General features: G+C 39.9%; 2 protein-coding genes and 2 non-coding genes across 5 annotated transcripts; 3 read left to right on the top strand and 1 right to left on the bottom strand.

The window, feature by feature from the left end:
- Window positions 1-234: 234 nt before the first annotated feature.
- On the top strand, window positions 235-308 carry trnai-aau. The gene has a single exon. It is a non-coding gene; the product is annotated as a tRNA-Ile (tRNA).
- Window positions 309-489: 181 nt separating this feature from the next.
- trnaq-cug lies at window positions 490-561 on the top strand. Its single transcript has one exon. It is a non-coding gene; the product is annotated as a tRNA-Gln (tRNA).
- Window positions 562-981: 420 nt separating this feature from the next.
- Window positions 982-9,384, bottom strand: exosc9 (exosome component 9). 2 transcript variants are annotated; one of them, XM_042485242.1, is made up of 12 exons: window positions 9,233-9,384; window positions 8,965-9,059; window positions 7,663-7,782; window positions 7,360-7,462; window positions 6,750-6,887; window positions 5,857-5,939; window positions 4,700-4,832; window positions 4,459-4,547; window positions 3,431-3,577; window positions 2,064-2,251; window positions 1,726-1,832; window positions 982-1,428 (listed from the first exon to the last, which is right to left on the bottom strand). In XM_042485242.1, the coding sequence occupies exons 1-11, from the start codon at window positions 9,296-9,298 to the stop codon at window positions 1,750-1,752; spliced, it is 1,245 nt and encodes a 414-aa protein (XP_042341176.1). In that variant the 5' UTR covers window positions 9,299-9,384; the 3' UTR covers window positions 982-1,428; window positions 1,726-1,749. The 2 variants fall into 2 exon arrangements, with proteins under 2 accessions (XP_042341176.1, XP_042341175.1); XM_042485241.1 differs by having other exon boundaries at window positions 982-1,431.
- A 1,138-nt stretch (window positions 9,385-10,522) lies between these two features.
- clgn (calmegin) lies at window positions 10,523-26,340 on the top strand. Its single transcript, XM_042485157.1, has 15 exons — window positions 10,523-10,695; window positions 14,486-14,764; window positions 14,875-14,948; window positions 16,212-16,270; window positions 16,612-16,753; window positions 17,693-17,774; window positions 18,055-18,247; window positions 18,375-18,564; window positions 19,298-19,411; window positions 19,506-19,662; window positions 21,227-21,442; window positions 21,613-21,729; window positions 21,840-21,990; window positions 22,094-22,248; window positions 24,987-26,340. Exons 2-15 carry the CDS (start codon window positions 14,486-14,488, stop codon window positions 25,056-25,058), a joined length of 2,001 nt encoding a protein of 666 aa, XP_042341091.1. The 5' UTR covers window positions 10,523-10,695; the 3' UTR covers window positions 25,059-26,340.
- Window positions 26,341-27,372: the final 1,032 nt, after the last annotated feature.

Consider the following 27,372-nt stretch of genomic DNA (forward strand, 5'->3'; position numbering starts at 1 on the left):
CTAGATAAAGAATGCTGATGCTAAATAGTATTAGCCTATATTAGTGATATTTGGAAGATGAGGCATTGTAATATAAGTAACATACTGGGGGAGCACAAGCCTTGGTTAGAGAAATCTTCACCATTTTCTCTACAATTTTGTATTTATTTACAAAGCCTATAACGCACATTAGAAATGACATGTATCTGTTCATTACACAACTATATTCTAGTATGTTTTCTTCCAATTACGTATGGCCGGTTAGCTCAGTTGGTTAGAGCGTGGTGCTAATAACGCCAAGGTCGCGGGTTCGATCCCCGTACGGGCCACTCCTTTTGCGTTTAATAGTGATGGTAGTTAATTAATTCAACGATAGTCAAATATTGTATTCTATTTTTGATTGACGTGATTATGCAAGTCTATATAAAAAAAATATCTATATATAAAGAAATTAGACATCCTGTCATCTGGTCAAAAATATATTTAGTAAATACTTCTATTTGATCTACTGGTTCCATGGTGTAATGGTTAGCACTCTGGACTCTGAATCCAGCGATCCGAGTTCAAATCTCGGTGGAACCTGACTTTTCTATATCTTTGTAAATAATGTGCAGTCATTTATATCTTTATCATCGCTTTTTGTCTGTCATGATAAAGTCAGTGACATTTGCCATTGCAGTCACATTTTGTTATTTCTGGCCCCATAAACACTATATTCAGCGACAAATCCCTATGCCTTAGTATGTCTGAGAGCTGGCACTTGCTTTTGCATGCCCTGATTAAGACTGTATGTCAAAATGAATAGATGTCAAGCCCATTTATTCAAAGGCTTTTTAACTTTTGTAAAATGGTGTGCACTGATTTTTTTTGGTTTTGACTTACTGACATAAAAATTAAAAAGACAAAACCTCTCCCTCCTTTTTGGGGGGATATTTTTGTCCTTGAATCCAAAGAGCACCTGTTTTTGACAACTGCACGTGAAGCAGCACTCCAGCCAAACTCTTTTTCCTTTATCTTTCTTTTTTTTTTAAATTTCCATTCACAATTAGCACCACAGCACATTTCCCCCTCAAAATACACCACTTTTCAAACAACTTAAATTAAAAGTCTGCTAAAACCCAACAGTGGTTAATATAGATTTTTTATTTTTAGTTTATTTTATATTTTCTTTATTTAAAAAAAAAATCTGGAAAAAACTCATTCCAAATACCAACAAACAAGAAGCAGTCTTCATATTCAAAGAATAAGAAGCCATACTTTGAAGAACATCAGCACTGTGACATCTTTGGACTGGAGTCTTTATTCTGAAGTGGGGCAGTACTGAGTGGCACTGCAGTAGATGAGCAGATCCCTGACTGCAGCCAGCTTAAGTGGATTCTTCTTTCATTTATTCTTTCTTTTCTTTGATGTTGCTGCCTCCTTCTGGTGGGAGCTGGATGTGTCATGATCCTACTATGTTTTTGAATGAAAAAAAAAGACGAAAAATGAATTATTTTCAATATAACACATGCTAAGTAGATTATAATTATTTGACGATCACAGCCTGGGATATGTCAGTGATTGGCAGCAACAGTGATTGTGACAGTGCGCATAGTGGAAATTGCATGTATTTTCTCAAATATGGTCAAAAAAAAAAAAAAAGACAAATTCCAAGGCAAAAGCCCAGAATGAGACCCAGAAATAATACAATGCAGTTTTTCACGCTTTGATGGCTGGGAGATCAAAATTTGCATTTTGTGAACATACCTCCTCAGTTGATAGTTGGAGCACCTACTTCAGAGCTTTATCTGGTGTCTCTGGATGAAGGATGACCACCTCCTCCTCTTCACTGTCAGATATTTCAACAACATCCCCTGAAAATCAACACAAATGTTCAATTTATGTTTCAAATTATTCAAAATAATTACTTAAAGAACAACAATAAAGGTGTTGCTGTTTGGAAATCGGATTCATTATTACAGCACTTTCTCTTTCCAACAACGTGTATGAGTGTTGATGCGTTTTTCTTTTGTTTGACTCTTCAGAAAGAGCAATCCTCCCTGAATAATTTCTACTTGACCTAACATAAAAAAAAATTAACAAACCTCCTCTTCTCTTCTCCTTTTCATACTGTTCCTTCTCCCTCTTTGTTACTCTTTCCTCTTGTTCTTCACTGCTGCTGTCGTTTTTCTCTTCTTCGTCCTCTTCCTCTTCCTCCTCCAGTCCCCAGGTGTTCTGCAGCCCCTGTCCTACCTGACCCACACCTGGGACTGGCACCACTGGGGAGGGCACTCTGGTGTGTATGATTAAGTAGCACCATTGGATATAATATGGCATAGGTAAAGAAAGACACATTGTAGGCTTGGGCAGTATCATGGTATTTTTTTGATGGTATACCATCAAAAATACAGACCCTCATCCATCTATTAATGTCATACTAGAGAGACTGTAATGAGGATGTTTTGCATGCATTGTGCATCACGTGCCACTGGAGGTCAGTGTGGTGCAAAAACCTGCAGAGAACGTTACAAGACTGTAAACAGCCAGTCAACAGTGGCCTGTGTTGAGCCCCCAGCAGCAGAAGGGCAAACACCAGAGACCACAGGTAAATTTGCTGATTGGAACATCTAACCCCATGATTTAAGGGATTATTTCACCATGTTATCATCCTAACTCATCACATTGTGCTGCTCTGTCAGTGACCTCCTGTGTCTACTTATGATGTTTTAAGTATCCCTCCTTGTCAGCTGTTTACATGCCAGGATGCTGTTATGTTGAGGTCAACAAATGCACATGGTGGGATTATGCTGCATGGTCCTTTGTTTTTCAACAGCGCATGGCAACCAGCAATGGTTGGAATAAGGCAACAAGTCACGGATGGTTAGGTTTAGGAAAAGACGCACATTGGTAAAGTGCAGAATTTTTTTTTTTTTTACATCCACACAGGTGCCGAACTCTGCATTCCCACACAAAAGGCATATGATAACAACATCAATAGCTCAGTCCAAGCGCGTTCGTCTCTGACGCCTTCCAGCCTCATTCTGGTTTGACTCGGAAAGTGGCATTTGGCGTCACACTCATACGCTGAAAGCACTGACAGACCTGACATATTTTACGAGTTTCAAATAAGAACGAGCTGATTATTTGGACCAAACCAGAGGTGCTGATTGTAACAACAGTGGAATGACTAAACAACTGACAAGATTGACCAAGACAGTTTTGGGGAGTTCTGACATCTAATGAGCGTGTTGTGTCTTGAATGGACTGAAAATGGCGGGATGGCCTGCGGAATGGCCTGCGGGGTGCTGCGAACTCACTGTTCAGTGGTACCAGAGGTTGGCGGGTACTGTCATATACTGTATACCCCAGTGAAACTCCAGGAAGGTATGAAGGTATGAAAAAATAAATACTGCCTAAGCCTAACACACAGTGCAGGTAAGTGCTGTTGTTGTTCAGCCTCGGTAAAGAATACGTCTGAGGCGGGGCCTCGCCTTTCATCACGATGTCATCAACTTTATCCGATACATCCATCATCTCCATTGGAGTCTCGTCCTTTTTTAGGGCTGTGATTCGCTCCTGAGGCATAGACTCTGCAAAACCACACCTGCCACCCGCCTTCCTGGGAAATGTAAAAATAAAGAGTTCTTGTTAATCATCTAGAGCCAACAGCAGAGTTCAAACAGTGGTCTTTATGTCCACTTCCACAGTATAATCAGTCCCTCCAGGATTTTGACAGTTGTTTTTGTGATTGTTGTGGCCTACAATGCCTGATTTCCAGGTAGCTTTTCTAAAAAATATTATATAATTTCTATATTTTTTTTAGGCATTTTTTATCATGAGAGTTTGAATTTTTTGTATATATATATATAATCACATCACCATGTGTTGCATTTTCAAAGCCAATGTATATAATGTAAAATAAAACCAATATTTTACAAAATCTTAGCTTGTCTAAGGTTTTCTTTGCCATGTAAGTCAGAGTCAGTCAGGAAGATTTACAAACAGTGAGGTTCACGATCACGACTATATATGGTGTGTATATATATATACATATAGTAAGTTTCCAGTGGTTTTCTGGTTTTCTGATATTAAAAAAAAAAAAACTCCCCTTTTTTAGAGGTCATTTCTTGTCACCTTACATTTCTTGTGATTTGCAGGGCGCTTCTTGCCAAGTTAGTCATTGCATTTCTTCCCCATGTTTTCAAAATAAATCACACTAATTAGCTCAGGTTTCAAAGGGTTAAATAGCTTATTAAAGGCATACAAGGAAACAGATGTCAGAGAGAAAAAAAGGGGCTGAGTGGATCAATACGCCGCACACAGCTGTACAATGAAATGAGTCGAAGCTGTGGCAAAGATATAGTGATTGGACAAAATTGCAAGGCCCATCAAAATTCACAGATTGCCTGCATTTGCTGGATTTTGTTTCAATTGCAACACTGCGAAATCCTGAAGGGACTCAATAATGCAGAAGTGTGGTGATGAGATGTCACTGCTCACCTTGCATTCCTGTCATTCTCCAGGGCTTTAGTGATGAGCTCTGTGATTTCAGAAACTTTGACGCTGGCTATTTTACTGCATCTCATAACCTTCAACAACATGCACACAAAATATATTGCTATTAAACTCATTTTTTTTTTCTCATGTGGATACTTTGTGGTTTATTTACTGTAATATCATTGTTTAAGCTGACAGATCTTTATGACTACATTACTAAAAGAAGCGCGCTGTATTTATTCACCTGCTCTTTAAGCAACATGATGCCTCCGCTGGACTGGATGGAGCAGATTTCTCTGTGTTTGTTCATAGCAATCATCAGCAGGCCGTCCATCACTCGCTCTTCCCGCTCACAGGGATCCACTAGTAAGTACGTCCTGCAGAGCCAACGGGAAGTACAGAAGAAGAAAGCTAGGAATGAGGAAGGATAATGGATAACATTACAGTTGATATGACTTTATTGTTGAAGCACACCTGTCTCATCCTCTGTTAATGACTGAAATGGAACAGCTGATGGTGAATAATATGGAGTGAATCTAATGAAGTGATACGCCAAACACAAAGTTTGCTCATTCTTTTGTTTTTAATCTCAATTGTGAACAAATAAGCGTCAAGTTGAGTATCCTAGTGTGCCCTAGAATTTTTTCCATGATTCATAGTTCTGCAGCGGTGTTTGGGTGGGTGGTGTGAGTCAAGTGGCACCTATGCCCTGAGCTTTACCAGCAGAACACTGCATTGTAACGAGATGATAAATATTATTTACTTCACCCGACGGTGCTTTGAATATTTTGGATGATCTTTAATTATAGTCATTGCTTTTTGTATTCTGCACTCAGTTGCCAGTCGTGCAGTTAATTACACCCTCATGATTTTTTTAATGTTCAATTTTTGTTGAAACTGTTTAAGAGGTGTTGATTCAACTGCATGACAGTTTTACTCCCTCTTCACCCACAACTACACTCCTGTACATGGCTCCAACAATATCATCAACTTTGCAGATGACACAACTGCGGTGGGCCTCATCAAAAACAACGATGAGTTGGCCTACAGGGAGGAGGTCCAGCACCTCAACAACCTCAACCAACAACCTTAACCTCAAGCAGGCACAGGAACAGCTTCTTCCTATCAGCTGTCATCTTAGTGAACTCTGCAATGACAATAAACTTGAATCGAATCTGAATCTAATCTAATTGTGGAGGATATAATTTGTGGTGCTGATGAGTGTATTGTGCTGAACCAACAGCTCTTTCTGTTTTTTTGTCCACCTCTTTTATATAAATGTATGTAGGTTAACTACATCCTTAAAACCGCCATACACTGCACCCTTTCAATAAAAATCACAACATTTTGCGACTTCACACAGAAAATAATGGCGTCTTGTATTCTGACGTTGTGTCTTACCCTTGTAGGAAGAAGGAGAAGCTGACACTGATGGGCATGTGGTAGATACTCAGAGGAATAGGATCTCTCTCCTCGGGACTGTACTGCGGAGCACAGGAAGAAATACTCAAGTACAACCAGCACTAAGTACAAAGCAAAGAAAATTGCTCTGATATGAGTGTAAAAATTAAATCAATGGTTCAACCTAACTGAAGGGCACCAATACTAAACCTGCTTTGCTCGGGGGCCACTTTTGCAAAATGCCAAGAGGACAGGGGCCAGTCTCTGCAGCCCCATAGACGTTTCTAAGATTTAGGACAATTCTAGGATTTTAGGATATTTCTAGGACTTTTCTAGGGAAGTTTCAAGGATTACAGGACATTTATAGGATTTTAGCTAGTTTCAAGGATTTTAGGACACTTTTATGGTTTTAGGATGTTTCTAAGACTTTAAGACATTAGTGTCTTAGTAAAGACTTCTGTCGGGGGAGTGGGGGATCCTTCACTGGCACTTCTCTTGATAGATAAGCTCTATGTTGATCCTGTTTTATGCACTCTGACACCTTATGTATACTAGAAGCACAAAAACAATTCCCAGTATGAATCACTTTTTTTTTATTGTGAATTAAAAATGGTTGGGGAGCCAACCAGCACCTACTGGGGGCCAGATTTGGTGAGTGAGACAAAAGTTGAGTATTATTGCTGTAGGGTATTTTTTACTTCAGCAATAAAAAGATGTATAGCACTGAAATAAACAGAAATAATGATTAAGTAGTGACGTAAAGCAGGAAATTTCACACTGTTCCCCTGTGAGTAAGGGCAAAGACTCAAAAAACAGAGCTGCTGGGTGTGTGGAGTTTTCCCCGGGGAATTCAGTGAAGCAGAGGCACCACCTGCTGTTTGCTGCTGACTCACCACAGTAACTTCGTCTCCCTGGATGCTGACATCAGGATGTCTGAAGTGGCACAGAGCGGTGATTGCTGCGATGCTGGCTGCATCCATCAGGTTCCCATCATGATTCAACATATGAACGTCCACTCTGATCTGCCACACCTGAACAAAGACAGATCATCATCATCATCATCATCATCACCACACTGGTTAAAGTTCTCTTTTTTAACCCTTTAAAACCTGGATCAAACCTTCAAATAAATCAAAACGTGTGAAAAAAGGCAATAAGAAAGTTGGCCAAAAAAAAAAAAACTTGCAAATTGTAAGAAATTAGCAAAAAATGACAAGAAAATGACCTAAAAATGTTGCAAAGAGAGACAGAAAATTTTCAGAAATTTATCAAAAAAATGGAAAAATATCAAGAATATTATATTTATACTTATTATAATCATATATTCCTAATGGTGACACATATAAAAAATATGATCAAATGGATCATTTCTTGTCAAGTTGTTGTCTCATTTCAAAGTTTTAAAAAGAAATCAAAGCAGATACTCAGGTTTCAGAGGGTCTGTGTGTGTGTGTGTGTGTGTGTGTGTGTGTGTGTGTGTGTGTGTGTGTGTGTGTGTTTTACCTTTTCTCCAGACACCACACACAGAGACTCAGTATCAATGCACTTAGAGTTCCTCAAGCATCTCTCCAGCTGTCTGTTTAACTTGACTGACAGCTCAGACGGTCTGTAGAGAGACAAACCCCCTCAGGTGATTTACACTCTCTGCACAGTTGGACTAAAGACACAATGTTTCAGACACAGTCTAATGTATGACTTAACTCCATCAACGAGAAATGTCACCAGCGAACACGTAACATAAGAGTCTCCCAGATGTGTGTGAGTAGAAAAGTCCATACAAACATCATGACTACTGTTTTTCCTCACCTGCCTTGTTCAAACGCTGGTGAAGCCATGGACGACAGCTCGATATTAAAGAACATGATGCCCTCGTTTGGTCGATTCTCTTTCGGAGCCACCAGCTCACATGACACCTGAGCCATGACCCTGTATGCAGCACATTGATACTCCATTATCACACAAAAAATAACTTCTTAGGGACTGTTTGTTATTTATGAGGAATAAATGGGTGGTGCAAAAGAGGAAATGCATGTCAAAAATTTTTAAGCACTAGGGAGGGACTTGTGTATTTTTATTTTGGCTTTAGGAAAGGTGCATACAACTTTAAATTACTGTGTTTTGCATTTAATTTTCTGCTGACTGACATATTTTCTTGAAAAAAATTAGGAAACTTTCTTTTTCTTTAAAATCATTTTGGCAAATTTTAATTTTTTTTACTAAATGTTTGGTAATTTTTAGTGAAAACATGCCTTCCAAACCTGCAAGCATGTTTTCTTTAAAAACAGAAATGATCATTGGATTTTCAAATTTCCGACTGTCCTTGAACAAATCATGTGTTATTGTACAGGTTTGTGAAACCTGAGCCATGACCCTGCACACTGATACTCCATTATCATACAGATAATTACTTAATGTCCTTAGGGACTGTTTGTTATTTATGAGAAGGAGGGGGGGGGTACAAAAAGGAGAGGAATGCCAAGTCATTTTTAAGCACTGGGGTGGGGCATGTGTTATTTTATTTTGGCTCAGGGGACGGACATAAATCTTTAAATGGCTGTAGATAATTTTGTTTTAATAAAAATACCCTCTAAACCTTGCAGCTTTGACAGACATGTTTTCTTTAAAAAAAATAAAAATACAAATAACACAATTTATCATTGCTAGAAACTGTAAAAAATAAATAAATAAATGTATCATTACATTTTCAAATTTCCGATGGTCAACACTGTGCGTGACAAAGGCATCCCATCATCAAACTACATTTATTTTTCAAGTCTCAGTTAAAATGTGTGCTTATTGATGGTGGAGGGAGGGTCATGTCTTTTTCCCCATTCACTCAAGGAGGCACGGGTCAAAATATTTGTAGATTATATATTTGTAAATATATGAAAGACAACATTTTTGTTTAAATAAAATAAAAAAAATAACAAAATAAAAAAAGTCACACCCCAGCTCTCCTCCCCGCTAAATAAAGTACAGTCCCTTAGTATAAAAAAAGAAAAGAAAAAGAAAATAATAATAATGAAGAAAAAAATATCGCCCCGCTCTTAAGTAAATGTTTAGAGTATATATGAGGAACTCTTCACACTCATCTGGCCGTAGTTTCACCTGGTTTTTCCCAGATCCACAAAGCAGCATCCATAGTCCGTCCCAAAGGTGATCTTCATCCTCCTGTAGTCGTAGGTCTGCCGGCCGTCCAGTCGCTGCAGGGACGAAACACGTCAACTAACGGTATTATCATGGGCTAGATATCGATGAACCCAACTCACTGAAACATGTTTTATCTCCAGTGACTGGAGGCTGATTTGTTGAACCGCGGGACATCAGGTTTGTGTCGGCGCATGTAGCGGACATATAATATTCAGAAGCTGCTCACCTTTTTCTCCTGGATGGCTTTGAGCAGGAAGTCCCGCTCGCAGTTGGACAGCGGTGTGTCCTTCATTCTGACTACTGTTTAACAGCCGCAGTTAGATTTCAATCCTTGAAGTACACTGCTGCTGCTCCGACACACATGTGGCGGCCATAAATGTTTTCTCAACTCCAACCCGGAAGTACATACGGCAAGCCGCAGTAACGGTGGAGGGGAATCATTTACTCTATTTCACTTGTTTAGGATGATTCCAAATCAAAATCACAATTATTTTGGACTGTTTGTCTTTATTTATTATGAACCAGATCTGCAGTTTGCCCAGAGGACGTTTTAGTGAAATCTATGTTGGAAGTAAGCTTTTAATTTGAAATGCAGCTAAAGAGGGAGCCTGTGATGCCTTAAAGGGCCCCTTGTGAAATCGTAGTTTGGAGCTTTCAAACCTACAGCAACTGCCCTGCTTGACTGTACTCATATTTTTACTATTTGTACATGTGACGTCTGGACAGATTTTCACTTGGATCTCCAACAACATTTTGGCAAAAACATTTCATTCATAGAGGCTGATTTGTTTATAATACACTTTTACCCTTTAAAATTTAAAATTCGCCAGGGAATTAAAAGTTACAAGAAATTTTTAATTAACTGAAAAGGCATTCACACACACACATACATAATGTTATTTTTGTAACATAATTTTTAAATATACAATTATAATTAGTCGCGTCAGTAACAAATGTTATTTATTTTAAAAAGTAGCCTCTCTCGTGCAAGAGAATAGCGTTCGCATTCTCTTAGTAAAAGTCTTAGGAGAAAAGCCTCGGACAGCAAGAACATTGTTTCTCCAACTTGTTCTGTCTGTAAAGAAGAAACTGAATCAATCTCTCACTTACGCTACGAATGTTTTTACTCTCAAGAATTCTGGGTTGAAGTGTCTCTGTAGATCTATGCATATTTTAACAGACTGACACCAATTTTGGAAGCCACGGTCTTGTTTCTAAACTGTAATACAGGCTCTTGTTTCACTGATGATGTCTCAGATTTGTCTGTCTTACTGGCAAATATCACAAGGCTTAGATAAAGGGCTTCAAATTACTCTAAATATTCATTTGTGCATGTGTGTTATACTGTATAATTTGAAAAGTGGTCAATTAAGAAAGAAAGAAAGATGGCTCTCATCTCGGCTCTGATTTGTACCGACTGTTGGTTACACATGAACGCACCATTCACGCTCGCCATCTGCGCGACGTGCGCGTGCGCATTGGCCGTCTCGCTCACTCATCAAGCGCGCACCGTTATCCGAGCAAAGCTGTCATCTACCTCCCATCTTCTCTAGCCGACAACTGGGTTTTTTTCGACCGTGTACGGCAGGCCTCCGAGTAGGTCTGACGCACAGGATACTACCTCTGTGCTTTTCAGGCGGAATATCAGCTTTTATCGACATTCCCTCCGCGTTTACAAGAAGACGCAAGGTTTGTTTGTGCGCGCTCATTCATTCTCTCCATCCTCCCTGTGCTACAGCGCTGCTAACCGAGCGAGCTAACGATGCTGTCCACTCATTTCTGCTCTCTAACAGGACATTTAAAGCCACCCTTCGCTTTGAATTGAGATTTTTATGTTTTGAACGCCAGGGTATGTTTTGGAAGTGGGCTCCATTAGTTTGCCAGCTAAGCTTAAGCCAACGTTTCGTGTTTATGATTGGCGCGCCGTTCAGTTAGCATAGCTAGCTAGCGGAGCAGGTGCTGCAGCCAGAGCCGTTCATCTAAAAGAGTTTGGACATTGCAGTGCTCGCTGGCAGCCATGTTAGCTCCTCAACACTGTCCCGTGACCTCTTCTGTCGAGCTCCTACTTTTGTTCAGTGATAAGCTTCTCTACGGAATTATAAAAATTAAAGAATAGCTTTCTGGCAATCAACCAGAGGCTGGTAGGGATGCTACAGAACTGTGACTGTGTCCAGTAGGACTAAAGCTAAATGGGAACTAGAATTTGCTGGAAACTGACTTCCAGACAGAAAAGCTGGTTGATTTGATTAGGTATGTGTATGACTTATAATCTAGTACGTTATATATCTGTGTATTATGATCTTATATAGCTGCGTGGTACATGATTTTAATAACCTTTAATTGCATATATTATCCCTTTGAGACCTGAGAAATTGGCTTGAAAACACAGATAAAAGGCAATGAGCAACTTAAGAAATAACACAAAAACTAGTAAAAAAGGAATGTAATAGACCAAACACATCAACAACAGAAACAATAAAAGCAATAAAACCACAATTAAAAGGAAATAAAAGAAATAAAACATGAATTAAGAAGGTAAAAAGAAATAAAAAGACAAAATGAAAATACGACATCACATAAAGGCAAGTCCAAAAGGATGGGTTTTAAGAAGTGATGTAATATAATGATTCTGCAAAATAAGTTTAAATATATTATTATGACAATTGTAAATATGTTTTTTATTTCTATTTATTATTTTTTTATTTCCACCATTAATGTATTCATTTCATTTCTACAATGCACATTATCAACATTTCTATGAATGTGCCAGTTTTAGACAGCTGGCTTATTTTCAGCTGTTGACCTTTAGCGTGATATTTTGAAACTGATGAGGTGATGGTTTAAATTCATAGACAGATCAAGCAATGCAACAGGAACCAGCAAAACATTTGCACACTATTAAAATCACACAGCGAAGCAATAGTAGGGGTGGGAAACAAAAATCGAAGTATCGCAATATTTTTGAGTGTAGCATGGTCTCCTAAGTATTGATTTTTAATGAATAAAGTATTGATATTACAAATATGATTGCTCTTTGGTGGCTGACTGGAATAATAAAATCAACCACTTTTCAGTCCACTAAATATATTTTGCTGCAAAAATGTGAAGGGGAGATGAACAGACTGAAAACTTGAAGATGACTGTGTTTTCACTGAGTGATGTTCTGTGACTTCTCCTCTCACAACAACATGCCAAGAAGCATGGTGATGGATGTTTAAAACATTAGCAGCTTAATTTCTATTGTAGCCACTTCACTAGTCGTCATTTTTTCCAATCCAAGGCCATGTAGGCGTGTTATAGATCCATAATGGAAAGGCCAGCCCCTTATATGTGGGAGCGGCCACGTATGAGGGATTTCTGGGAGGTGCCCATGATTTCACAGAGGAATTGTGGATTCAAAATTTCCGGATGATCCGCTCAACTTTTGAAGAGTTATGTGATGCAAAAACACCTCATGTAGCTCCTGCTGCATCATGAGGCAGCCAGTTCATACTGACAAGCACATAGCCATAGCATCATGTGAGTTATAAAAGCCAAAAAAGCATTTCCATTGCAGTTTTACAATATATGGCTTTTTTTGAATCACCTGAAAAACCACCTCATGTGAGAGTAAAAACCTTTTTGCGACTAATGGGAGTTTTTTTTCAAATTGACGTGTTTCCATTAGGCATATTTTTTTTATTTGCAGTTTTAGTTTGCACACTTTGAAGGTGAATACCTATATACACATTTGTGTTTTAATATAAGAACCTTTTGGCTGTTCCTACACGGGATGCAGCCACCTTTTCCTATACAGGATGTGGCCAAGATTTTTCACAAACTGCTACCTTGCTTGCATTCAAACTAATAACTGAGCATTATTTTGATGCTTTTCAAAACACGATCGCTCTTATCAGTGCAGCCGGTTCATCATCTCTCCCCTTCTGTTTCTCCTTTTGATCCTCTTGCTCTCTGATGTTGGCAAATAGAACAATAACAGTATGGGAGTTAGAGGTAATCAGGAATGAAGGGAGGCGTGCTGCTGTGCTGTCTGCAGTGATGCTTCTCATTTCAGGCGGCTCACAACAAGAGTCAGCATCTGTGGCCTGATCAATAGGTCATTGGAGCTGTTTGGTGCAACTGATCTGTGAATTGTTCCAGTATTCAGCCAGGGAAGATTTCTAAAGCACAGAGGGGAACACACAAAGATCTTAATCTGATCAATTTATTGTTACAAATGAAGACCAAACGGGTTTGTACGGCATGAAAAACCTAGAGAAATTATTGAATTTGCAAAAATTGTCTTGGTAAACTAAATATACTCTGAAAGTAGGGTTGCTACAGTGAGATGAGACTTTCATGGTAAGATAATCGTCTCAGAAAATTTAACAGTATTACAGAATTATTATTATTATTATTTTTTTATTATTATCAGTCAGAATGACCCTTAAAGAAATAAAAACAGAAGGGTCAGTTTTGGTTGAACAAATATTTTATCTCTTTAATTAAAACTTGGAACCATTTTTAGAAATTGAAGTATGGGTAAAAAGTCTCACTTTTGGAAAAAAAGACTAAGGTGAGATTCTCAGTCCAGTTGCATATTTTTTTCATATCATAGATAAACAAATGTATACAGTATGATTATTATCACCTTTCATATTATGGTATTCCTTAAAACCGATATATTGCTGCAACCCTACCTCAAAGTTTTGAAAAAGTCAGGGAATTTTCTTTCACAAACCAGTATAATAACATATGATGTGTTCAACGACTGTCAGAAATGTGAAAATCCAATAATAATTTCTGTTTTTGCAGTTGCTGGCTGTGATAAATGGTTTAATTTTTGGTGGATTTTTGTGAAAGAAAATATCCCACAGGCTTGGAAGGTGTGTTTTCTTTAAAAAGAACCACAATTTTAAAGAAAAAAAAAAGCCAGAATTTTTTCTTTAAAAATAGCCAAAAAAATTCAAAGAAAAAGAAAGTGGTCTAAATGTTTTTTCAAGAAAATATACCAATAGGCAGTAAAATAAATACAACACACAGTGATATCTCTCTTGTAAAGATGCTTGCAAAGGGGACACTGTAAATCCATCAAGGCTACTTGTATGCTATGGATTTGAAAGCACAGATGTTTCTGGCATCTGTTTCGGAGGAGTCTGTCTTTAAGCTGGTGGGAAAGCGTTGGAGCAGAGAAGGGGCCGAATTAAAGCTTTTGTAGGGAAACGGTGCGAAACATGAGAGATAAGGATGTGATCTGAGGACATGGGCCCATATCAAGCAGCACTGTGTCCTAATGTGACCTCAATCTCTTTGTTTTCTCTCACCCTCTTATCCCTCCATCCTCTAACACACATTCTCAAATCATATCATCAACACACACACATGGCTGCACTTCATAGCTAACATCTTACACTTGTGTCTTTTTCCCAACACACCTTCCCTCTCTCCCTTATCTCACCCTCTGTTCTCCGTCCTGCTATCACCCTCCTCCCCCCTGCAGATGAAGTTGGACAAGGGTTGGATGTGGTGCACGCTGCTCCTCTTCTCCTCGGCTGTGGCGGCTGTAGTGGCCCAGCAGCAGCAGTCGGAGGTTGGTGTCTCAGACAGCGATGAAGATATGGGGTTGGATGAGGAGGAATTAAAGGTTCTGATGGCAGAAGAGGAGCAGGAGGAAGAGGAGGAGGCGACAGTGATGGACGATGACCACGTCGATGAGACTGACGCCACAGAAAATGGGAAGGCTGGCAAAGCTGGAACGGATGCAAATGTCTCCTTTCAGGTCAGAAATGGGTTAAGGTCAAACTGAAGTATGTCAAAGATTCTCCTTCTCAGTTGCAAAGCTTTGGATGATTGAAAACAGCCTTCTGATTTATGGTTTATGTTGCCCAGGTAACATACAAGACTCCCGTTCCCACTGGAGACGTTTACTTAGCAGAGACGTTTGATGATGGATCATTGGACAGGTACAGCCTGAAAAATCTACCACCACTGCTAAAAACACAGTATACAGGGTGCCCACGGTCACTGGAATACCTGGAAAAGTCTGAGAATTTCACAATTACATTTTCCCGGTGGGGAAAAGTCACGAAACTAGTAAATACAGTCTATAGTCTACACTCAAATTTATTTTCTGTAGCTGATGATGTAATGTAGCATTAATATATGTCGACATGTGACAAGGTTTTGGATTTTTTTGTTAATTTGTCCACCATCTGTTTCCTCATTTTTCTTCCATCTCTCCCTTCATGAATGCCCACTAGGCATGTCAAATATTTTTTTAAGCACTTTTGACTTTAAGGGAGGAGCATACAACTTCAAATGGCTTTATTTTCTATTTATTTTACTGCCAAACTTGCCTTTCTTAAAAAAACTATAGAATATATAGATATGTTTTCTTTAAAAATTGCCGAAACGATACCATTTATCACAGCCAGAAACTGTAAAAACAAACTATTGTCTGGTTTTCTGGCTGCAGTGTTTCCCCTTAATAACCAAGACTATGGCGGGCCATCATAGTCTAAATCATCCCACCATAGTCTCAGTGGAGCAGGACTGCTAATTGGGAGCGGTATTAAAAAATATACAGCGTTGGGTTATTTATAGTGTAATAGCAGCAGAGATGCGCAGCAGAACATCAGGCGCATTAAAAGTGAAACTAAACCACGCTTGGCCTAAAACTCTCTTTCAGTGACAAAAATCTGCAAATATCTTCTCTCATCTATCCATCTAAAACAAACAAAAGATATTGAAACAAGCCGGTGGTAGCTGGAGTAAACAGAAAACAGACAATATTTTCTTTTGTTTTCTTTTTGGTTTTATTTGACAAAGAGTTGTCAGAACCTTAACCCTAACCATAAACCTTATTCAGTCCAACTCCATCCTATCCCACAGACCTCTTTCATGAGTAGCACAGTACAGTAAAAAAAATAACAAAATTACGTGAATTGCAATAATCCCAAATAGAACTTTAGTAAAGGTAGTGCCTAGCAATAAGAATAAGCCAAAATAATGAGAGAAAATAAAGAAATAAAAACAGTTTTGAGATTTTTTTCTATAACAATGTGTGGGAGCCCTGAGTGTCAGTGTTGGGTGCATGTGAGGATACATGAGCCTGTGGTGGTGCTGATTGATCAGGATAAACTCACACAGTCAGTGGTTGCAGTGTGTTAGTGTGACACCTTTTCTTGTGTGGAAGCTTAGAGGTTTTTTTATTTTTATCCTCACAGTTGGCAGCTGTCACAGACAGTGAAGGGAGATGCAGATGATGACATCGCCAAATATGATGGTAAGTTGCTTTTTTACCTCTCTGCCAATCTAGACATGTTTGTATAAGGGCTTGTACAATTTGGTTTTTTTTAAATCTTTCCCTCCTTCATACCCATTCTTCTGATGTATGATGCAAATAAATATATTTACAACTATGTCTCGTACTTTAGTTTGGGCCACCATCTCTAGTGGTTATGATCACACTTTGCAGCCATATTGTTGAGTTATTATGTCACAACACCTCAGTTCAAGACTCTTAAAAAGTTTTTGTGATTTTTCTGTTGACGACACAAAAGCTGTCTCAAGCAGAGACTCCGAAACCATGACGATAAATGCTGACTGTGTCCTCTCTGGCTGCAGGGAAGTGGGCTGTGGAGCAGCTAAAGGAGAACAAAGTTCCAGGAGACAAGGGTCTGGTGCTAAAGTCCCGAGCCAAACACCACGCTATCTCTGCAATGCTCAACAAACCCTTTGTCTTCCAGGATGAGCCTCTGGTTGTGCAGTGAGTTCAAACACGCACACACATACACTCACACTGGTAATAGCCTTGGCCAGAGGCACTGTGTTTTCAGGTTGTCCATCTGTCCCATTTTCATGAATGTTATATCCCAAGAACGTCTTGAAGGAATTTTTAAATCATTTACAAATGCCCACTCAGGCTCAAGGATCAACTGTTGAGAATTTCTTCAAATTTGGCACATTTGGAAACTCATTAGAATTTGGTGGTCGTGGGCCAAAGGTCAAGGTTACTGTGACCTCACCGGTTGCATTCTCGTGAATGCGGTATCTCAAGAACAGCTTGTGGGAATTTCTTAAAATTTGTGGCACAAACAGGGCGCCCAGTAGCTTACTAGGTAGAGTCTTTTTTTGTACAAAGTCCTCACACAGCGGCTGTGGGTTTGACTCCAACCACAAACATTTACTTGGACTTTATTTGGACGACCTGATTAGGATTTTGTGGTCGGAGATGAAAGGTTACCATGGCCTCACAAAACATGTTTTCAACCATTACTCAAGAATTCATGCACTGCTCATGACAAAATGTCTCACAGAATATAATGATGAAATGATGACACTGTATATCCAGAAGGTCAAAGGTCAGCTTTACTGTGACATAATGTTCAGTGAAAACACTTTTCTGACTGTCAGGAGGCATTTAGAGGAGGCATTTGGTCAGATACTGAATCTGTGACACTAATCTTGAATCTGCGCTGACTATAGAGATCTTCCTCTATGTGAGCTGAAGCATCCATGTTTTTATAGACACAGATGTAAACTGTAACTACAGCTTGACAGCTTTGCAGAGGCATACAATCACTAGGCTGTACTTCTAGTTGTTCATGCAAGTGGACTTTTTTCATGAGCCACAGTGGTTAGCATTTGTGGATGTGAATAACTAAAATCTGTTCCCTGCTCTTTGTTTGTTGTGTTCTGGCTGCAGGTATGAGGTGAATTTCCAGGATGGTATCGACTGTGGTGGAGCCTACATCAAACTGCTGTCAGACACTAGCAATCTCAATCTGGTAGGTATACATGTTTTCTTTCTACCCTCCTCTATTTATATTATGTAAAGTTGAGATGTACACAGGCCATTTAAATAATCACCCTGGAGTGATTATCTAAGTTATCTATCTTAGTTATCGATGGAAACAGAATCCAAAATCTTCAGAGCAGTCCTCCTTTCTCTTGTGTATGTGCGGTAGAGGGAAGGTTGTCTGGATTTTTAATACATTTTTATGCAGATTTAGACTAAATAGACTCTAGTTACTCTTTCAAATCAAACTTGTTTCTTCTGCACTGTAGGAGCAATTCCACGACCGTACACCTTACACCATCATGTTCGGTCCAGACAAGTGCGGCGAGGATTACAAGCTGCACTTCATCTTCCGCCACCAGAACCCTCTGAACAAAGACATGGAAGAGAAGCACGCCAAGAGGGCTGATGTCGACCTCAAGAAGTTCTACACTGACAAGAAGACTCACCTTTACACTCTGGGTACACAGTCGATTCCAAAAGAGAATATGTTTAATAATATATATGTTTGTATATCTATCTGAAATGTATATTTTTTCTATGTAATAATACCTTATACACCACACTGTACATTTTTTCCTGTTGTCAGTCCTCCACCCAGACAACAGCTACGAGATGTTCATCGACCAGTCCAGCGTGAGCCGTGGCAGCCTGCTGCATGACGTGGTGCCTCCGGTCAACCCACCCAAAGAGATAGATGACCCCAGTGACTCCAAGCCGGAGGACTGGGACGAGAGGGCCAAGATTCCTGATCCTGAAGCCGTCAAGCCCGATGACTGGTGACTACAATCCCTGCACTAGTAGACAGTATAGATTATGTTGCACAATGTTTGACCCTTCGGGACTGTCTGATGCATTTTACATGCTTTTCATTCTTCATTCTTTGATCATTTTGGATGTGTTCATGCATATGACATACATTTTAGCAAGGTTTTGTATTTTTGTTTAATCTTGGAATTTTCAGCTCAGCTCCTAAGATAAGTCTAAAATATGAGGAAACTAAATTGTTACATTCACACTGTTTGGTGCAAAAAAAATGTGCCATGAAAAACTCATTCAAACTTCAGTTTTTGATCCCACAGCCATCAAAGCATAAAAAATAAATGCATTGTATTATTTCTGGGTGTCATTCTGGGCTTTTGCCTTGGAATTTGTCATTTTTTACTATTCTTCACCTGATGACAATTTTTTTTAACCATATTTGGCATATGGAGAAAATACATGATATTTCCACTAGCTGTCACAATCAATGTTGCTGCTAATAATTGACATATCCCAGGCTGTGATTTTTAAAAAATCTGAAGATTAATGAATATTTAATATTTATGGTTAGGACTGATGTTTGTAAAATATTTTTTTAAGTTTGATTTTTTTTTTAAGTGCATTTTTTGTGCACAGCTATATGAGTGTGTGTGTAATAATAAAGTGGGCCCTAACGGTTAAATGTTAGGGCCTTAGTGACCATATTTATAATAACAAACATGGCCGTGTGTGTGTGTTTGTGTGTCTCAGGGATGAGGATGCTCCAGCAAAGATTGATGACCTTGATGCTTTAAAGCCAGAGGGCTGGCTGGACGACGAACCAGAGTTTGTCCCGGACCCAAACGCTGAGAAACCAGAGGACTGGTGAGTGAACACATCCACCTCCCAAACAAACAGCGTTTGAATCATGCTTAGAGTGAGTTAGTGAGCCAGGTTGACTGCTCTCCTCCGTGTGTAGGGAGGAGGAGATGGATGGAGAGTGGGAGGCCCCGCAGATTCCTAACCCGGCCTGTGAGACGGCCCCCGGCTGCGGGGAGTGGAAGCGTCCCAAGATCAACAACCCTCAGTACAAGGGCAAGTGGAAAGCCCCTCTGGTGGACAATCCCAACTATCAGGTAACTACAACTATAACCAGGACCTAACCAGCTGTTTTGGGCTTATTAGAGTTTAATTGTACTACATGGGTAAAAAAAAAAATAAAAACAAATCAAACTCAGGCTACATTCACAGGGCTTACTGCTCAATGCTGATTATTTCCTCAGATCAGTTCTTTGTGCCTACACTGTTCAAATTCATGTTTTAAAGGGATTTTTGAAATGGGGCTGTGTGAGACGCTTGTGTATAGTCAGTGTATAACATTCAGCAAATAGTGGTCAGCACGCCCCGTTTGCAGAAACAGATAGGACCAGCACGTATTTAACTATATTGTGTGCCTGTTTATCTTAGCTGTGTTTGTCGTAGACATTGTGTATATTGTATCTATATATGGTTTTCGTTTTTTGTTTTTGTTTTTGTTTTTTTTTTTAATTTTAGGATGCTTTTAAACATCAGGGAAGGGACTACCAATAAAAACTAGCTCCCCATCTGACTTGGGTGTATCTACATTTATTTCTTCGTAAATAAATGAATATATTACAAATTACAATTACAAATCACCCTTGAAGCTCAGCACTGCACTGCTGTGGATGGGGAATTTCAACTTATTTTAGCCACTTTAAAAGGCCTACCTGAAAGAATCATTATAGGTCTAAGTGGACACTATTTTGGTGTCAGACAGCTTTTCCTTTGGCACTACATTTTCTCAACCACAGATCAGCTGTTTGGGTCCGGCTAAGTCTGATATTGTTTTTTTTTTGTTGTTGTTTTTTTAAGGTAAGCCTTGTTTGTATGGTTAAAATATGTGTTGCTGTTAACCTGAATCCGCAGGAGTTGAAAGCTGGGCTTCTGCGGTGGTAGTGCTGTCTAGGTTTGGACTGGCGTGAACATTTTAAAACCAGTTTGATATTAAGCCAAACAGTGGACCGGTTTACCAGACTTTACCACATGTCCCACATGACTCAGCAGTTAATCCTGAGTGGAACATAAGGACACCATGTCCCAACACGAAAGCAAGTGTCTCACTATCTAGTAGAATCACCTAACACTGGAGCTCTCTATCCACATTAAATCCATTAGATATGCACCTCTGTCACCTCATGTAAACAAACACGTAGCTATCAGCTGTGCACTCGAGATCAGACAAGAGACATAAACACTTAAAAGATGAGTGAGTAGCTTACTTGCTATCTTCCTACGAATGTAACGTTACTTTTGTTCTACCCTTGAATCGGCCACAAGACAAAAAAGTCACATTTTATGTGACACTAAAGATTTGGGCAGAATTGTCCCAAATTTTAGGTAGTAGCTGTCAGTTCATGTGTTTTCTTTTTTGTGTGTCTTAAATCTATTAATGAGTGGCAGAAAAAAAAGTCTTCAATCTAACATGGCTTTAGCTGTAGGAACCCTGTCATGCTGTCATCTGGCTTATTATTAATGTAATTTGAGACAGTTGACAGGAGACACTTTTCTCTCTGCAATTTGCAACACCTCTAACCTGTCCTGTAGGAGATGCTGCATGTTTGTGCCCTAGCTGAAACCATCCTAATCATTTTTCCTCTACATTCTCTGCTCTCTCCCAAGGGAGTCTGGAAGCCGCGCAAGATCGATAACCCGGAATATTTTGAGGACCTGCAGCCGTTCAGGATGACACCTTTCAAGGCTGTGGGCCTGGAGCTGTGGTCCATGACCTCAGAAATCTACTTTGACAACTTCATTATCACCTCTCACAAGGAGGTGGCCGACCGCTGGGCCTCTGACAGCTGGGGGCTGAAGAAACTGGTCGCCAGCGCTAACGAGGTCAGTGTGATGTTTGTAATGGCTTGGAGAACACAGAGCAGCATCCTAACAGGCACATACATCGTCGCTATATGCATATAATTCAGCACAGGGCTGTCAGTTTGTGTGAGGGAAAGGCTCACTATGTGCTCGCTGCTTCATTGTCCGTCCTCGCCCTTCATCCCCACCAGCCGGGGATCTTTGCTCAGCTGATGATGGCAGCAGAGGAGCGGCCGTGGCTCTGGGTGATCTACATCCTGACAGTCGGCCTGCCTATAGGACTGACTGTACTCTTCTGCTGGCCAAAGGTACCAAGAACCTAACGAGTCATTTATTTATCGTTTCTGATTTTTGTAGAAGCACACCAGCAAATCCTTGTAATGATGAGTGGTGATCCCTTCTCTTGTTTGTGTCGTAGAAATCAGATGACGACTACGTGTACAAGAAGGTGGACCCTCCCCGGGCTGATGTAGAAGAAGAGGAGGAGGAGGAGGATGAGGAAGAAGAGGAGGCAGCAGCAGATGAGGAGGACAAAGCAGCTGAAGCTACAGAGGGAGCACCAGCTGCAGGTCAGAGGCTCAAACACACACTCCTCTGAGAGTATCGATCAGTGTGTCATGTCTTATGTCTTTGTCCTCAGTGTCCTAACCTTTATTCTCCCTCTTTCAAAAGCATCAGAAGAGGCTGAGGAGGAGGAGGAGGAGGAGGAGGAGGAGGATGAAGCTGATGCTGGAGGCGACAATCTAGAGGGGGATGATGATGAAGAAGAAGAGGAGGAGGAGGGAGAAGAGGAGAGCAAAGCTCCTGAGAGAACATTAGAGGATGAGGTTGGTGTCATTTGACCTCATTTATCAGTCTGTCATATAAACCGATCTGAGCCCAGAAATCACTCTATGATAGTGTTCACATATGAATTATGAAATTAGCTTTTTTTCTTTTTCAACCTTTTATTCCCCATTTAGGGCATACATATAACCAAGTCAACAAAGCAATGATGTGGGATTGAATTAGGGCTGGGGCGATGCGTCGACGTAATCGATTGCGTAAATACGTTGATTTACGAAACGTGCGTCGACGCGTCGCAACGTTTCACACAGCATGAGAGCGTGAGCGGCGCCAATCATATCGTGTTGGGGTTTTTTTTTTTCAGCGCTCGTGTTATCATATGAGAGCGTGCACTGCCTGAGCGGCGCCTGTCAGGCGCGTCTGAGCTGCGTGTCAGCCGCAGCACATCTAGATAAACGGTGGCTCGCCATTTTTTTACACGTGATGCTCGCGTTTGTTGACTCTATACCACTTTATACGCAGTTTAAAGTCTCTCTCTGTCACAGAGATGAGGAAATACAAAGATGTTTGTTTTTCCTCAACTTCCTTGCTTCCCTTTCTAAACAAAAGCTGACTGTACATCATCAGCTGCTGATAAAATGCATTTTATTTTGAAACATTTACAGGACGGGGTTGTCAGCTGTGCAGGAGCTTGTATAATTTCATAAATGAGTGGAATATATGCTCATAAATATGAAAATACAGCACTCATATCAGCAGGCAGCGATATGCCTTAAGGCCCAGTTAAGGATGGACTATTCTGATGCAGAAAGAATCTACTAGTTATAATTATTTCTGTTAGAGAAAAGTTAGAGTGTTTTTCAAATTGCACTAATTTTACTGTAAGATGTTTTGTTGGACTGCTAGATTTGAGGTTTGTTACTGTAACAAAGAGTAACTGTTTTGTTACTCCTCCTGAAGGTGACTTGAATTTTACATTGTTTTATTTATTTTGCTGTTGGACTGTTAAATGTAGATTGCACTACATTCCTTTTACTTGAGTGAAACAAGCTCTTGCATTCATTTTATTTTGGAGAGACTTTATATCAGACTGTAAAACACAGATTACCAGTTAAGACTGGGCTATTTTTTGTTGGGGCATAATGCCCTGCAGTGTATGACAAGTTTTAAAATTTTATTTTTAGTAAATTTGTCGTTATATTGATCGAGTAATAAAAAAAAATTATTCGATCAATAAAAAAAAAAAAATCAATTGATTAATCGAAAAAATAATCAATAGATTAATTGATTAAAAAACATTGTTCGGTTCAGCCCTAGATTGAATACTGAATTTAAAAAAAAAGCAACAACAATAATGAACATAAAAATAGTTTTAAAATAATTAATAAAATATAAAAATGAATAATGAAATGGTCATATCCCTCTAAACACAGCGTAGGAGTGAGCAGCTGTTGATAAATGTAGCCGATCGAAGCCCATCATGGCTGGAGCCGATTAATTCTTCAGTCAGTTAATTTGAGAGTGAATACCAATTTAAACCTCTTCCATGAAATAAAAAAGGCAGATGTTAGTGGTTGTGGGTTTTTCGTGCAGTGGGGAACATGTTGAACACAGGCCCAGCAGCCGCAAAACGGCGTACAACGTAACATTTGAGGCATGTTAGCACCGCCAATTTCCGTCCACTAAAACTGCCTTTTTTTTCTTCACTGACAGGCCCAGATTGTTAGATTGTTGTAGTGTCTGACAAGACAGACCTTTTTGTTAAAGATCCTTTTTGCTAAACCACAAAATCCACAAAATCTCCAGACTCCATTTGTCACTACAATATACGGGCTTTGACAGCACTGATAGCAGCTATTACAAGACGCTCCATCTGTCAGAGTCTGTCTGCTCGTCCAAAAAGTGTGAATTGGCTGCCACACTTGTTTTACCACACGTAGTAGAGTAGCAGTTTTTCTGATGCTGTGCAGTGAGCGCAGAGCTAAAACATCGTGTTTATGTGCTTAACAGCAAAGCAGCAAAAGACAGATTTTTGTGTGCTTGCTTTACGCTGTGGTGACACAAGAAGATTAACATACTAGTGAGCGTACGTCGGTGAACTGGCCTGGCGTCTGCTGGCCTTTCGAAGGTCGTAAAGGTTTTAATCAGGTGGTTGGTAGAGTCGAGTCATTTTCCAGTTTTGACAGTCCAGGCCGGTCCCACTGAACCTGCATTCATCATTATGAAATGTTTTGGTAAATTGAAAAGTAGCCTATGAGCATAAGATTAAAATATTTTCTTTAAAACTTTATTACAACTTTTTTCATTCTACTCAGCATTTTAAAAAGTCTTAAATTAATTAAAGTCAATTTAAGGTGACATGATAACATTTCCAGATCAATCAATCAATCAGACTTAAATGCCACCATAAGTGAGGCAAAAAACCAGAGGCAGGATAAACCTACATGTACAATATAAAAATGAATAAATATAATATTAATCATAAGTAAAATCAATAAATAAATAAAGATACTCTTAATAGTTGATAAAATGGTAGATTAAAAATAAAAGGAACAAATAATAGACAAAAATGTTAAAAACTAGTAAAGTAATATAGCATCCAGAAAAACGTATAAATAAATAGTCAATAAATAAAATGGTCAAATAAGATTAAAAGCCAAATGGGGGCTGACTACACTTTTGTTAATATTTTCATTATGTGGCAAATGCAGAAGAAAAAAATGTTTGTCTCCTCTGTTAAATTTGCCTTTTTCTTGCTTTTTATTTTATTCCGATTCAGCCAAAGGAGGGAGGAGACGCTGAAGAGAGCCACAAACAAGCAGTGAGAAAGAGGAGGGTACGGAAAGACTGAGAAGATGATCCCACCGCCTACTGTCTCCTTTCTCCCCCAGTGCGGAGGAGGTGGAAGGGCCGTGTCTGCCGCTGCTCCTCCCTTCTCTGAGCGGAGCAGCATGTATTTCCTCCAAACCACCTGGTAGCCTGCAGTCACCCCGGCTGCCCCACCCACCCAGGCCACACCCATCACAGGTCCGCAGTCTCTCTCTCACACACACACACACACACACACACACACACACACACACACACACCACATCCTGCATCACCCCCTCTCGGCTCAGATGAATCCCTGGAGATTCTGTGCATTTAGATGTTTTCCCTCCTCCGCCCAGAGCTTCCACTTTTCCCTCCTTTTCGTCTTCTCTAAGCTGTCAAAATGCCTGTCAGCCTAAAGCGGCCCGCCTCTTCCATGACTGTCCCTGCTGTCCCCGTCAGTCTTCTCTCTGAATATACGCCATCATAGATTTACCCGTGTGTCTCCTGTCAGTGCAGACAGCAGAGAGCGTCGGCGCCGCTGTCCTCTCCGCTCCCTCATCACATTTTACAGCATATCATCACAGGGGGCGACATCCTTTATTCTCCTGTCCTTTGTTTTGAAGAACATGTCTGAGGACACCGTTTGACAAAGTTCCTTCCCTGTCTGAAGTTGTTGGGGTTCCAAGAACAGGCCAGGAGCTGCTCGGAGAGGCTGCGATGTTTCTGTATTTCAGCTGACGAGTCGCCTCAGCTTAGGTTTCAAAGTTTACCTCTTTAAAAATGGATGTTCTGTTTAGATTTTAGCTAGTTTGTAAGGAGCATCAGTTACTTCTACGTGTTTTTTACTAAGTTATAGCAATCTAAGAGTCCAGGGTTAGCACACATGACCCTATTTATTGGCTTAGTTTTATGCTGGAATGAATAAAGATTTAATAATGCAGTGTTTTGAGTGATTTGAGGCACATTGCTTAAGCTATGCCCCTGGTGTGCTCACTCTGAGCCTGGGTCTGTGTGAACCGCCTGATCAAAACACTGACTGCCTCGGCCATCAGTTGTCACAGTGACAGAGTGGATATGTGCGGCAAACAGCTGGGTATTTAACCTGCGACAGCGTCTCATTCAGTCACTACACAGCAGTGTTTTACCACAAGATCTAGACCAGCTGGAGGTCACATACGTGATTGTCGCCTGGGGAAACCAGTGATGCTAATTTATTTGTTTTATATTGTCTCAAGCTTTTGTAGTTCATGTTCATGCCAGATTCTGGCAGAATCTCCCTGTTTACATTTGTTTGCAAATTGTACATTGCTCTTGAAAATAAAACTATTTAATACAAAAAAAAAAACGTGTCAAAAGTGCGATGAGATGAGGCACATCATGTCCTTCAGTTTGGGGTGGTTTTAATTTTTCTGACTGATAATGTCGGGTTTAAGGAAACAGCGGTTTCACTTGGCGGGTTTCCATTGACCCTCAACCTGTGCAAACTAAAATCTCATATATAAAACCCACCTAATGGAAACACTTTAATTTTTTTAAAAATTCCATTTATCGTGAAAAATGTTTTACACTTGCATGAGGTGGTATTTCAGTCGATTCAAAAAAAGCTATATTTTGCAAAACTACAATGGAAACACTTTTTTGGCTTTTCGAGGTCACATGGTGCTATGGTTATGTGCTTGTCAGTAGGAACTGGCTCCCTCATGATGCAGCAGGAGCTACAAGAGGTGTTACTGCATCACATAACTCTTCAAAAGTTGATCATCTTGAAGTTTTGAATCCACAATTCCTCTGTGAAATTGTGGACTATCACCTTCCAGAAATCCCTCATACGTGGCCGCTCCCACGTATGAGGGGCTCGCCTTTCCATCATGGCTCCATAACACGCCTACGTGGCCTTGGATTGGAAATAATGACGACTAGTGTGGTGACTGCAAACGAAGTAAAGCTGGTAATGTTTGAGCATCCATCACCATGCTTCATGGAAGCAAGTCACAGATCACTCAGTGGAAACAGTCATCCCGCAATTGTGCTTTATTATAAGTTTTGTGCAAATCTGTAATGAAAACCCACCTGCTGGTATTAAAAAAAGCCACTGGTCAGAGAATTTTAACTGTGCAGCCATCTCCTCCCTGACTGTCAGACTCCTCAGCTTGTGCTACACACACAGCCATGTGGGATCAGTTTGGATATCCCAAAAATGAACACCGTGTTGTCATTGATGTGTTTCCAGTTTGCAGAAAATGTGGAGGCAGAGTGTCTGCCAAAGGAGGAAACACATCAAACATGTCTGTGCATGTCAGGGAGAACCGTTCGGCCATGCAGATCAATATATATGTCCTGCTTTTAACTTT

The sequence above is a fragment of the Plectropomus leopardus genome, chromosome 4, assembly GCF_008729295.1.
Source record: "Plectropomus leopardus isolate mb chromosome 4, YSFRI_Pleo_2.0, whole genome shotgun sequence".
Lineage (NCBI taxonomy): Eukaryota > Metazoa > Chordata > Actinopteri > Perciformes > Serranidae > Plectropomus > Plectropomus leopardus.

Coding starts and splice junctions, on each gene's coding strand:
- clgn (XM_042485157.1), top strand. CDS start 14,486: ATGAAGTTGGACAAGGGTTGGATGTGGTGCACGCTGCTCCTCTTCTCC. Junction 19,412..19,505: donor GCTGAGAAACCAGAGGACTG/GTGAGTGAACAC, acceptor CTCCGTGTGTAG/GGAGGAGGAGATGGATGGAG. Junction 22,249..24,986: donor AGAGAACATTAGAGGATGAG/GTTGGTGTCATT, acceptor ATTCCGATTCAG/CCAAAGGAGGGAGGAGACGC.
- exosc9 (XM_042485242.1), bottom strand. CDS start 9,298: ATGAAGGACACACCGCTGTCCAACTGCGAGCGGGACTTCCTGCTCAAA. Junction 5,940..6,749: donor AGGGAGACGAAGTTACTGTG/GTGAGTCAGCAG, acceptor TGTGCTCCGCAG/TACAGTCCCGAGGAGAGAGA. Junction 3,578..4,458: donor GAGAATGACAGGAATGCAAG/GTGAGCAGTGAC, acceptor TACATTTCCCAG/GAAGGCGGGTGGCAGGTGTG.